Consider the following 13,358-nt stretch of genomic DNA (forward strand, 5'->3'; position numbering starts at 1 on the left):
ATAGTGGCTGAGAACCACAAGCACAACACACTCCAGAAAAATCATTGAGTGTCCTGGAGATACCAGGTGCTTCCTGTGACACCTCTTAAGCCAGTGATTCTCCTTCCACTTGCCCCAGGGACAGAATTGGGATGCAACCATTAATACCTGTAAACATATAAAGGTCCTCAAATGCAAGATGTCATAGAACTGCCAGGTCTCACAATAGTATTAAAACAGTGTCACCACCTGCAGCAGGATTTATCTGAGTAGGAGAAAGTGGTTTACCAGTGTTCATACACCCAGAGAAGTGACTGCATTAGGAATTGTGTGAAGCCTTTGCATTCCTGCCCCAGGTACTGCTGTACGCAGCAGAATGGTAAGGCCTAGCTGGTGTGCAGCACTTGAAGGTATGTCAGGACAAGTGAAGGGCTTCTGTCCATGCTCAAAGGGACTGTACATGGGTTTTAGAATGGCTGGTTTTTAGATACACTATTGTTAAAGCATATGGATATCATTGCAGTCAAAAGCTACTGTTTCTTGTCCTGCAGGTTTTTTTTATCAGAGGGTAGGTTGTATTCGTTAAGAGGTGGACATTGTCAGGCTGTTTCTACTTTCTGCTCTGAAAACAGCTACTAATAGTATTATCTTAGTGCACAAAGTGAACTGATTTGTGCAGTAGCTGAAATCCTGAAAGAGCTAGAACCCTGCTTTCACAAAACACCTGGATAAAACTAGCTCTTTTTAAGTTAAAAAAAAAAAAAAAAAAAGAGTATAACTCAAATAACTAAAGCACTAAAATACAAAATTTCATTAAAAGAAAAAAAACACCAAAACAACAGAAAACGGTCCTTTATATCCTTGTGTCTCCAGCTAGAAAACTGACATAAATAGCTTTTCTGGTATATAGGCAACTGTGTAAGATATGTTGAAAATTCATAGTCAAAAGGAAAAATAAGTACTTTAAGTTTTCCTTGAACCAGGCAAACAGGATTCTTTGCAACTACAAGCTGACAGTGTCAAAGAAAGGGGACCAGCTCCCTGAAGTGCTTTAAAGTAACAGTTATTGAAATGGGATAAACAAGTAGTAGGACCAAGAGAAGTACACTCACTGCACAAAAGTTAACTGAAAACATACCTTATGATACATTCGTTCATAAAGTTATCTAACATAAGCAAAAGTAGATAAGAAAATAAGAGCCATTCCAATAAGGAATTTCAACAGTTTCAGTCATTTCTGTCATCTCAATTATCCTTTTAGTGAGAATTACTTCATCAAGCTGATGACAAATCATACGTCAGTTTATTATGACAGAGGAAAAACAGGGGTATCTGATTTTACATCCAAGTAATGACAAATGTAAGTCTTCAACAATAAAGCTTCTGTCAGAACCCAGGAAACAAAGCCATTACGCTGTGCAAACACTTTTCAATGAAGTACATACAGCTTTGGGCAAATAATACAATTTCTCATATCCCTATTGCCTGAAAATAATTACTCTGTTAAAATTTTGTTCTCCTGCAGTGAAACTGTTGCCATGTATCTTTTCCAAGGTGTAGATAAAGAACCCAGTGAAAATCTGCTTGTGTTAAAATGTACTCTGTTGAAAGAGCAATACCTAATATTTTACTGAAAAAATGGCAAAATTTTGTAACTTTGGGAACTATAAAGTGAACTAAATGGCAATTTTGTGGTGATTTTTTTTTGTTTGTTTGTTTAGGTAAGTTGGAATACCAAAGATCCCACTTTGATCTGTGCTTGCACCCACCCAGTTGAATTATCACATACAGGACCATCTACTGCTGCTAGGCAGCTTTCAAAGGTGATGCTACTGTCTAAAGCTCCTCTTAGGGCTGTAAATTTCATTTGTACACAGTAATTGCGCATTGTGTCCCTTTCTGCCAAAAATGGCATGCAGAAATCAGGATTTGGAGAACATGATTTGCCCATCCAATTACTTACGTAAGACCTGCCCAACAACTCTTCTAGCCATTGCTTTCTGCTCTACTGAACAGAGACACAGAGGAAGTGGAAAAATAGTATCAAAATAGCTCTGAAAGATAAAAGCCAAGATTTCTAGCAAAAATTCTAGGATTTTTACTTTGGTTTTGGTCCTAATCTTCTGTGGTACTCGTGCATCAGTTAGAGAAACCTAAATGTTTAGCTAGCAACATAAGTTTGTCACGAGGAACACACTCACGAACAATGGACCCATTGACTAAACCCAGGATTTGAACGAAACAAGTTCTTTCTACATTGTAAAAGAAACATGTGCACAATGGTCTTGTTATAATTCTAACAAACTTCTAATGCAGAAATAGTACACAGAATTCCTCATCAAAATAGTTAAGTCTTCCATTTTGGAGTAAAAAGTACAAACACCAGAACAAAGTAAGCCTTAAACCTGGCACACCTAGAGAAAAGCTGAGTACAAAAAATAAACAAGAGACAAAGCCCGTATCCCTAATCTGATTTACATAGCCTTACATGTACTTTTCTGTGAAATACATGTTAAACAAAAATGGTGGTCTCATTCTTAAGTGTATCTACTTGGTAATAAGAACACAGGCTACAGGAGTGGCATATTCTAAAATAAAAATGCTCTAAAAGTATTAAAAAAAAAAAAAAGCCTTTCATATTTCCTTAGTTCTCTTAAGTCTCATCCATGTGACAGCAGAAGTGAGCTGTTAGGTGTTAACTGTCATTACAGAGAACGTGAGCATGAGCACACAAGTTAGAGCAGTCTGCTCACTAGCTATCTAGCTAGGACTAATTTCAAAACTCTTGTCATCCTGACTGGAAAGATTAATAGCTGCTTCCTCCTGACACTGAAACCAAAATTATGGAACTTGTTGATGGCCTCCCTCACATGCTAAATTTATAAACTTTTACTGTGAGCCACTCTAGAGTTTTACTTCCCCATTCGAAAAGTTTTTACCTTCTCTAAGGCAATATTTAATCACAAACAATATAAAATTATCTTTTTGTAATGAGGACAGATGGTACAAATCCCTTTTACCAGGTACAGTCTTGACTCTCTTGTACTGAACAGTAAGAGGGGTTTGCAGAAATATCTACTACATGTTTTTTGAAAGTTATGCAGAACCAAAGCTCAGTCTTACACCCAAACCGTGTTCAGAAATTCACTTCATCTGAGCATTTTCTTGAAATCACTGCTGCCCATTCCTTCTCCTTGCATACAAGCCAAGGCAGGCGCAGAATCCGACGACACTGACAGCGAGGCCTAGAAGGAAGGCAATGGTATCTCCTGCATCCAGGGCTTCAACTACTGGCAGCACCAGCAGCAGTGACACCAGGACCAGGAAAAGTTTTGAGGTGTTCTCGGTTGAAGGCATGCTGACAACCAGCTGACCCCAAGGGGAAGTTAAATGAGGAAAGTGGTGGACAGCAGATATTTCAGTGGTATCTACAAGGAAAACAAAAGGAACATTACAGGATTTTCCTTCCTTCCTTCCTGCCTGCCTTCCCCCCTGGATTTGTCTTGCCAAAAGCCAACTGATGTGATTGATGCATCACAGGTATCTGTGTGGGGCTCATGAAATTTAGGTTTTATCTTCTCAATTACAATAGCAAATGACTTATTATCATGAGACAGCCACAGTGGGTTTGCTAACTTGTTATGTAACTATGTGGAAACGAATCTTTTGAAGCCTTACCGTCGGGTAAAGTCAGAACAGGCTCTCCTGCCTGCAGCTACCAGAGCCTGCTTACCTGGTGCTTTGCTACGCAGGCCTGTTTCACCAGGGCTTTAGGGCTCGATGGCTGCTGCACATCACTCACCCACACTTCCTAACACCGGGCATCCTCAGGATCCGTGAGCATGGACAGACTACGGTACACTGGAGAGGGCGCGAGTTAGCCCCCCGGGCAGTGCCACCGTGCACACCCTCACTGCGGGACAAATGTCCGTCGTGGTTCCTGTAACTTGGAAAGGTGCCCTCGAGGAGCACGCCGGTACCAGCCCGGACCGCCCTCTCCACAATAGTTCTTCCCGCGAGGAAGGCTCGTTCCCGGGGCGCACACGACAAAATCCCGCGTCGGGACACCCGAAGAAGCGGCTGCTCCGCTCGCACCCCGGCGGGGCCAGTGCCGGACTACGCCCGCACGCCGGCCGGACCCCGCCAGCCCTGGGGCGCCCGCTCCGCCCCGTCCCACCGCCGACGGACGGCCGCTCCTTGGGGCAGCCCCCGGCCGGCCCTGCCCGCACGGTGCCCCTCAGTCACCTCCTGGCTCCGGGCTGAGGCCGTCCCCGCTCCGCGCCGCCCGCGGGGCGCTCAGCAGCCGAAGGCGCCGGCCCGCGCCGCCCCGCCGCGCTCCCACCGCCCGGCCGCGGCCATGACAGGAAGGGGCGGTGGCGCGGCCGGGGGCGGGCGTGACCCGGCCGGGCCGCCTCCGCTCCGCTCGGCTCCGCTCCGCTCTGCTCCGCTCCCGCTGCGGCGGCCCCGCCGGCTTCGCCCGGCCGTGCTCGCCGTGATTCCCGGGGGCGGCTCGGGGGCACAGGCGCTGCCAGCAGCCAGGGCGGCCCCAGGCCCCGCCGGCGGCCCCGGGAGCGGTGCTCGCCAGGCCGGCCTGGGCCCGGAGGGATGCGGCGGGGCCGGGCGCCTCCCGGGAGACCTGGCCGGCGGCGCCGGCTGCTCCCCAGGGCGGCTCTGAGCCGGAGCCCCGGAGTGCCCGTGCTCCGATGAGCCTCGGCCCATGAGAATGTCAGCAGATAGAGCAGGGCTCCGTGCCCTCTCTGCGGCTCCATCGAAGTGAAAATAGAGAAATACATCGGTTTGGGCTGGTCGTCTGCTCTTCTTTCTACGAATAAACGAGTAGAAGTCACCATGAGTTTGCATCATTTCAGATTTAGGCCCTTGTGATAACAGTACTAATATGTGCCGTCATAACCAATTCCCACTCTGAGGAAAACAGTTAAAGCAGTTTTATAGAGTGGAGGGCAGCCTGCTGCCTTGTAAAACAAAAAACTATGGGAAGTGTTAACAGGTAATTAACTGAGAGCACTGCCCAAGATCTTCGCTTGTCCCAATTTTTATCTTACTCATGCTTTGGATAAGGCTGCTTGTAGAAATTGAATATTAGGCTGTTTTGTTTCACTAGGTAGTTCCTAAGCAGAACCCAGTCTTTATTTTTCAGTGGCAAAGGTGTGTGCTTAAGTTTGGATAAAAGACCAGTAGGCAATTATTACAAGTTCATAGTATGTCTCTCTGGAATGCTCACAGAAATAACCAGAAGAATCTGTGCTAATTCAATGTCAAAATCAATCCAGAATTTCCATTCTTGAAATGTAATGTAATCCATTACAAGCATTAACTCATGACTGAGAACCCATGTCCTCAAATGTTCCCCATGACTTCTGTAAAAAACCCAACTTTTATAAACATTTATTTTTACCAAAACAGTTTCTGATGAGCTTCTTTAAAGAGAAGTGGAAATCCAGATAGGGCATTCAACATACATGCACCTTTGCCTCTGCCTTATAAAATTTCACCGTAATTGCTTTTGAGCAGCCATTCGTTATGGTTATAGGAACTTCACATGTCTGAGGTGGGATGTTACTGTTGTACTGATCATAATTCTTTTATTAATGCCCTTCTTTTCCCCATCAGTCAGGATCCATCAGCTAATAATTGTCATAGATGATAAATTTCCAGGGATAAAAACATCTTTTTGCTCCTTTATTCCAAGTAGCATGAAAGAATCATTTGTAAACAGCAGTGCCTAGACTCTGATAATGCAAATAATAATGAATATCAATATAACTCATAAACATCCTTTTTATTTATGAAATGCCTATTTCACAGTTTTTCAGATCTTAAATACTTGATGCTTCATGTTCGGTTCTGAAGGCATTTTCTCAAGAAGCTGATGCCAAATGAATTCACAGGAGAAAAATCTTGACATTTCTGAGAATGTTGTCATGGCATGGAGAAGAGTAATGCTGTGATGCCTAGCCCATTCCTTAATCAATCACAGATAAATCATAACCCCTATAGAACCTGAAGGATGCAATTTGAAGTGCAGGATGTGTCCTCTTAATCACTGCTGTCACCTCAGAAGAGTGGGTGTTGGAGTACTGGCCCTCTCAGTTCCTTGCTTAGTCTACTTACTGCATCCTGCACTATTGACAAGTAAATGTTACACTGTTCTGCAATGTCAAAAAATGTTTAATTCATCCCTCTAAATTTCAGTGCTGTATTTGTTGTCGCCACCACTTGCCAATTAAAATTTTCAGTAGCTGTAATTTAGTCCCACAAAACAGATGCAAAAGGGTTGAACAATGACTTTCAAGTCTGCCTTTTATAACTAGAAATGCCAGTACCAAAGAGCTGTGGTGTCTTTGGACTTAAGTATTTTGAAGGTGAGGAGTGTAAAATCCAAGAAAAAGACTGGGCTAAACACATTCTTCTTAATATCTCAAGGACTGTACACATTCACAGGCAGTTGAAATGACACAAAGTATAGTATGCATGTAGAAAATGTTAATTGTAAGATATATAATTTATTAGTAGCATCATGGAAATGCCATCGAGAGCTGGAAAACAGTGCCATTTGGGGATATTTCTTTGGCTTATTAGCTCTTTCAATGCCATTGCATTTTGTAGCTTTGGCTTCAGAAGGAGTGCTTCTTTGGAAAAAAGCCAACAAAATCCAAACAGTCAAGGAGGCTCTTGGTTTTTGTGCTGTTGGAATAGCAGAGAAATGTGTATTCAGCTTAAAGCTCTGCCATCAACTTCCTGCATCACCTCAGGCAAATCTTCCTTTTGACCTATCACAGCTTTGATTGCTTAGCTCAAGCTATTATGTAACTAATATTCAGAGGAAAGACGGAGAATTCCCAGAGCTGACAAGCTAAAGCTCTGTAAATTTTGAGCACAAGGCCAAGGAGGTAGATATTTGTGAGACTGGAAACTGAAATAAAGTGTACTTTCTGGAGCGGAAAAAGTTATAATCAGCTACACCCTGAAGGGGGTACTTGTGGGTTTTATGGGTTGTTTTTTTCTTCCTCCTTCTTGGTTCATCTAGTTTTTTGAGAGCCGTTTATTGATCGCATGACCACACTGATCTGATGTCGTGCTTTCACCCCAGGCGGCAACCTAGCCCCACACGGCCACTCTCTCACTGCCCCACCAGCAGGATTGGGAGAGAGTATTGGAAGGGTAAGAGTTAGAAAACTCATGGGTTGAGATACAGATAATTTAATAGGGAAAGCAGAACTGTGCACACAGACAAAGCAAAACAAGGAGTTAATTCACTGTTTGCCACAGGCAGGCAGGAGTTCAGCCATCTCCAGGAGAGCAGGATCCCTTCACACGTAACAGTTACTTGGTGTATTGGGTTTGCATGGCCAAGCTTTGGTAGCCGGGGAGCTACAGGGGTGGCTTCTATGAGAAGCTGCCAGAACCTTCTTCCCTGTCAGACAGAGCCAGTCCCTGGCAGCTCCCAAGAGGTCAAGGCTGGGCTGATCAGAAATGGTGGTAATGCCTCTGTGATAGCATATTTAAGAAGAAGAAAAAAAGAAAACTATTGTGCAGTTGTAATTGTGGCCAGAGAAGAGTGGGGTGAGAACATTGACAGGAACAACTCCGCAGACACCAAGGTTAGTGCAGAAGGAGGCGGAGGAGGTGCTCCAGACACCAGAGCTGAGGTTCCTCTGCTGGGCTGGTGCTGGTGCCCAACAATCAATTGTGCCACTTCTCCTGTCCTGACCATGCATCCTGATGGAGTAGAGTGCAAGTCATGGATCTGGAGGGATGGAGAAAGCCCATGAAATGGGAAAATAATATCTATCTATGAAAGGATGGGGGATAGTAGTTAATGAAAAGGTGTGTTTGGTATGGAGATGGTTTAAGGATGTAATTTACATTGTATGTGTGGGCAAGAAAGGATTCCAATAATGAGAAATAAATACAATGGAACGGTTGGATGACATATAAATTATGTGGCATCTGAGTATGATGCAAATGGTATGGAATAAGGGGTCAGATTGTATTGGATCTGGCTGAGTTGGAGTTCATTTCCCCAAGCAGCCCTCACAGAGCTGTGCTTTGCACTGGTAGCTGGAAAGGTGCTGATAACACACCAGTGTTTTGGCTGCAGCTGAGCAGAACTGTTTCTCTAACATTTCCTCCCTCTCCCTCACCCTCTCATCAAGGGACTGGGAGGAGACAAGTGTTGCTGCCTGTTCTGAGCTTCCCCCCCCCTTCCCAAAGACGTGTGCTCTGAGCTCCTTTGTTCCAAGCGCGGGCAAAGCCAAATGTAACTCAGACTCTTCAGCAGTGTCTGATTGGCCGCTCACCCCCGGGTCCGCCCCCAGTCCTCCCCTTTCCCCTTCTCCTAATAAAAGATGGTCGAGGGGAGGCAAACGCTCTCTCTCAGCTCAGCTACTTTCCTGTAAACATCTCTGGTCGTCTGTCTCATTTGAAGGCTTCTAACTGCAGGGAATTGAGCGAGCAGGGAGCTATATTTCTCCCTCTTTGCTTCTGCTGATGGTATTTGCTCTGCAGCTGATTCAGGTACCGATTTTAGAGCTACTAAAGTGCTAGATTGCCCGTGCTACCTCTCAAGGCTGCTCGAGGCTTTCTAAGGCATTGAAATACAAGCGCTAGCCGGTATAAAGCTGAAAAAGATACCTTCCACAGACAAGATCCTGGGAGGGGACACACCCAGGCCAACTGACCCAAATTAACCAAAGGGATATTCCATAGCATATGATGTCAGCTCAGATAAGGGAGCTGACAAAAGCTAAGGGAAAGAGGAGGAATGGGGAGCATTCATTATTTTACAATGTGTGCCATCTGAAGCAGCCACTGTTCGTGCTGAAGCCCTGTTTCCTGGGAGGTGGCTGAACATTGCCTGCTGATGGGAAGTAGACATTAATTTTCTTCCCCTTGGGTTATGCATGCGCAAACTTTTCTTTTTTTTTTTTTTTTGTTTCTTTAGTAAACTGCCTTATCTCAACCTACGAGTTGTTTTTCATCCTATTTCCTCTCCCCTGCCCCGCTTGGAGGGGGAGTGATAGAGTGGCTTGGCGGGGCATCTGGTACCTAGCCATGGTCAACTCACTACACTTGGGAGGACAAATGCTGTCACTCTGTGTCCCCCCCTTCATCCCCCCACTTTACATACTGAGCATGATGTCATATGGTCTGGAATGTCCCCTGTCAGCTGGGGTCACCTGGCCTGGCTATGTCACCTCCCATGCACCCTGAGCTCCCTCACTAGTGTGGCCATACCAAAAGCAGAAAAGGCCTTGGATCTGTGTAAGCCCTGCTCAGAAACAACAAAAACATCTCTACATTATCAGCACTGTGTACAGCACAAATCCAAAACACAGCCTCATACCAGCCACTGTGAAGAAAATTAACTCTACCCTGGCTGAAACTAGCGCGTCTGAGAAGCTTTCTGAATAATATTTGGACATCAGTTGCACTGCTGTAATGAGAAAGGCTAACTGATTATGGATAAGATGCTGACTATGGGGCTATGATTATCACTTCCTTGAGCTACTTTTCTCTGATGATACTTAATTTGACATTTTAGCTATCACTATGTCCTCGTCTTTTCACTTCAGTCATAGATCCACATTCAGTTTTTCTCCTACAACAAACATGACTTTCTTGATTTGAACTTCACTGTATCTTTCTCCTTCTTTGGTCAAATAGGTTCTACTGCAACTACTTCATTTGCTTCTGCAGAAAAAAACCAAATTTAAAATACAGAATTAATAAATTCTGTCATTAACCTTTTCCGTATTTGCTTCTTGGTCTGCTGCCACACAAATGTTGACTTCATTATTTCTCTTCTTTTTTTATTATCCTTTCCCTTCCTATCCTGTGTGTCTACTTCCTCCTGTCCTTTTTCCCTTCTACTTCTCAAAGTCCTTGAGTTTCCTCTCAAATAAAGGTATGTAGTCACAGATCATCCCTGTCATAAAACCACCCATTGGATTCCCTTCCTGTACCTATCACTTCATCTATTTTATTCCTGTCATCTCTAACTTGTCCAAACACGCTGTTCAAAACTGTTCTAATCCTACATCTCCTTCAGTATGGCTCAATCCTCCATCAGCTGGATATCACATTGATATCTCCACTTAACAACTTAGATATAAAGGCCCGTGTGTCGTCATTGGCTCTGACTGATGGACTGCTTTAGTAACTCTCATTCCTCTTGCCAAATCCAGCAAACACTTAAAAAAACCCCAGTGCACTTCCAAAAAAATTGTCCTTTCCCATTTCTTCTTCACTTTTACTTTTTGAATCTTTAGTGCTGGCTCCTCTTTCTTCGGCCGCTGGGGGTGTGCTAGGCTTCTGTCTGTGTTTGTCCTCTTGACTCTAGATATGGATGCTCCTATTGACAAATACAGTTTTGGATGCCATCCATGACTCATGCTCTCCATTGTCTTCCCTCTCTTTTTATTCTCACTTGACTGTGTTGAGGTCTTACTGCTTGTAGCACAGGCCTACTAACAGTTTTCTCTGACTGTATGACTTAGTCATGTCCTGTCTCTCGTTGTGACCCCTGCAGCTGTGTTTATTCAAAGTGCTGCTGCAAAGGGACATCTCTCTGGCTTCTCATTTTTACTGTGTTCCTTCTCTTCTTAATCCTCTGGTATTGCATTTCCTCTTTTGCTGAACCAAAGACAATCTTCTTCTCAGTCCTAGAAGATCTTTGCAGTATAAGCTTCCTTCATACTGGCTTAACCTATTACCATTGTCAGGAGGTTAACTTCTCCTTTTCTTTCGTCACCCTGGCAGACTCCTTCTGATCCCTCCAAGAAGCAAAAGTTGCTTCTTTCTGAGAGCACGGAAAGGCTTACATAAAGAACGGTGCCATTTTTTGATAGAAAATTCTTTCCTTTGGGGTCACGTACTTCCTGCTGTCCCTTATACAGACATGAAAATAAAGGATTAAATAGCCCAGTGATTCCTTTTCCCTCAGTCCTTTGCTTCTTTAGCCTGGCAGGGGATCTCCTCTGCCTGCTGGAATCTCTTTGAGCTCTCTTGCCAGCACTTGAGAGATGTCTCTGTGCAGCGCTGGCTGGAGCAGAGAGACATGGAGGCAGCTGCCAGCCCTGCAATAAAAAAGCTCTGGAGTTGATGCTGGCAGGAGGCAGGAGCAGACAGACTGCAGGAGTGAGTGCAGAGGATGCCAGCCAGAGTTAAACACCCATTGATTGATTTCCCCACTGAACTCTACGGGGGAATGTGAGAGCTACCCATCAATAATGGCAAACCTGGGGATTCCCGGTGACTGTAATGAACATTGTCATGCTTTTTGTGAATTATAAGAAGCAGCTTTCTTGGGTTTGTGTAGAAGCATAACAAAAGCAGAGGTAGATGTCAACTGGAATGATGCATCCAAACTACCTCCAGCCTTAAAAAGTAAATCTGAAATCTAGTCTTCTTGGTTTCAGTGTTTGTACTAATGTAAACTGTTGAGATGTTCTCACATTCTTCAAAAGTGCTTCCACAGGTGGTTTGATCATTGTATATTGTTTTCCTGTTTCTTTTTGAGAAAAGTGAATTATTTTACAATATTAGCAAGGAAAACGAATACAGCACAAACAGTTCAGCTTCAGAGGGCCTGGTAATGCCAGCTTCATCAGTATTGAATAGTAAGTAAAAGAAGATACTATTTAATGCAAGAGAGACTGAAAAAGATTTAAAGGGGGAGTAGCAGCTGGCATCCACATGTTGTTTTCTGTAGTGCATCTTTTTTTTTTCAAGCTAGGCTGTCAGACGTTTTCTTAACTTCTGTGCCTATGGTTGTTACAAGTAGGAGAAGTTTCATGAAAATAAAAACTGATTTTAATGCCATAAACTTGTGTAATCATATGTTTCAAATCTAGATATAAGCAACATTTGGATTCCTGTTTAGAGGAAAATGTCCACTGCTTTTTTTTTTTTTCCCAATCTTTAGGTAGGTATTATTAAAAATAAAGTTTACCTGCTTCTGGAGTTTGATCTAAATCTAAGCATGTTAGTTATAAATGAGAAAACTGACATTATACAAATTGTCCCTCATATTTACATGCCTAAAATATGTTTTATTCAAGATTGGTGCCCCAAGAAGTGTTTGCTGAAATTAGAAGGTAGTTTGGGAAAACAAGAAATTACAGTTGGGCTGAAGGGGGTGTATCTTTGTCAAATGAAGGGACAAATTTCAGGAGGAGCTGTGCTACATGCCAAAACTCATTACCTAGGGAAGGAGAATCACAGAACTGCTGACTGTGAAAGGCATCTCTGGAGATCACTTAGTCCAACCCCCTGGTTTTGAATAGCTCTGAGGATGGATACTCCACACTCTCTCTGGGCAACCTGTGTTGGTGTTTCATCTGCTGTCATGGTAAAGAAGGTTTTTTCATATGTTTAAATGGAGTTTTCTTTTTTTCCCTTTGAATCCATTGGCTGTTGAACTGTCACTGGACATCACTGAAAAGGGCCTGGGTCTCTCTTCTTTAACCCCCCATCAGATATGTATGCTCACTGCTGCATATATGTATATGCATTGCTAACAACCTGCCTGCCTTCTCTTCTCCAAGCTAATGCATCCCTATCATTTCAGTTTCTCCTCACATGCCAGATGCTTCGGACCCTTCCTGGCCCTTTTCTAGACTCATTCCATCATATCCATGTCACTCTGTGCTGGGGAACGAAGGACTGGACCCAGCACTTGAGCTGTGTCTCAAAGTGCTGAGTAGAGTGGCAGAACCACCTCCCTTAAACTGCTGGCAGTGCTTTTCCTAACACAGCTGAGGATGCTGTTGGCAAAAACTGCGTCCCTACAATGTTGCTATGCCCTACAAATTCTACACCAATCTCAGGAGTAGAGGGGTTTGGGAGGAATTTATACATCACTTGACAACTCTTAATATTACCATGCATTAAATACACTGTGGTTCTGGGTCACTAGTTGTAACATACTTTTGTGTAGTTCTTGCAGTGGGTCTTTAAAAACACAGCTTGCTCTTTCTGTTCATCTGCTCAGCACTTTTTCTAAAGAAGACTGACTTAAATCTTAAGTCTTTAGACTGACTCAAATCTTTCAGAACTCTTTTGGCATGGTCCACTGTCAGTAACCTGGTCAGGGACCAGGCTGCTCGACTGTTATGCATGAAGAGTGACCAGTCCTGATACACAGATTTTTATGGAAGAATATCCAAGACAATAAGCAATTAAATTTATACACATAATTAAAAATGAACAAAGCCTGAAGAAAGAAAACGGGAAAGAATAAAAATATCTGAGACACATAGTATGAAACTATGAGAAGACTCTTTAGAGAAAGAAGTCATAGTTGCAGATCACTCTATTGAGAACTAACCAAAATATTTCAGTTCACCTTGGATTTT

At 43.6% G+C, this 13,358-nt stretch overlaps 1 protein-coding gene across 3 annotated transcripts; it reads right to left on the minus strand.

Moving 5' to 3' along the window:
• Positions 1 to 1,082: 1,082 nt before the first annotated feature.
• On the minus strand, positions 1,083 to 4,343 carry SMIM30 (small integral membrane protein 30). Of its 3 annotated transcripts, none has more exons than XM_032105412.1 (2): positions 4,225 to 4,343; positions 1,083 to 3,407 (listed from the first exon to the last, which is right to left on the minus strand). In XM_032105412.1, the coding sequence occupies exon 2, from the start codon at positions 3,334 to 3,336 to the stop codon at positions 3,151 to 3,153; it is 186 nt and encodes a 61-aa protein (XP_031961303.1). In that variant the 5' UTR covers positions 3,337 to 3,407; positions 4,225 to 4,343; the 3' UTR covers positions 1,083 to 3,150. The 3 variants fall into 3 exon arrangements, with proteins under 3 accessions (XP_031961303.1, XP_031961304.1, XP_031961305.1); XM_032105413.1 differs by lacking the exon at positions 4,225 to 4,343 and adding an exon at positions 3,782 to 4,072; XM_032105414.1 differs by lacking the exon at positions 4,225 to 4,343 and adding an exon at positions 3,713 to 3,735.
• Positions 4,344 to 13,358: the final 9,015 nt, after the last annotated feature.

The sequence above is a fragment of the Corvus moneduloides genome, chromosome 4, assembly GCF_009650955.1.
Source record: "Corvus moneduloides isolate bCorMon1 chromosome 4, bCorMon1.pri, whole genome shotgun sequence".
Classification (NCBI taxonomy): Eukaryota; Metazoa; Chordata; class Aves; order Passeriformes; family Corvidae; genus Corvus; species Corvus moneduloides.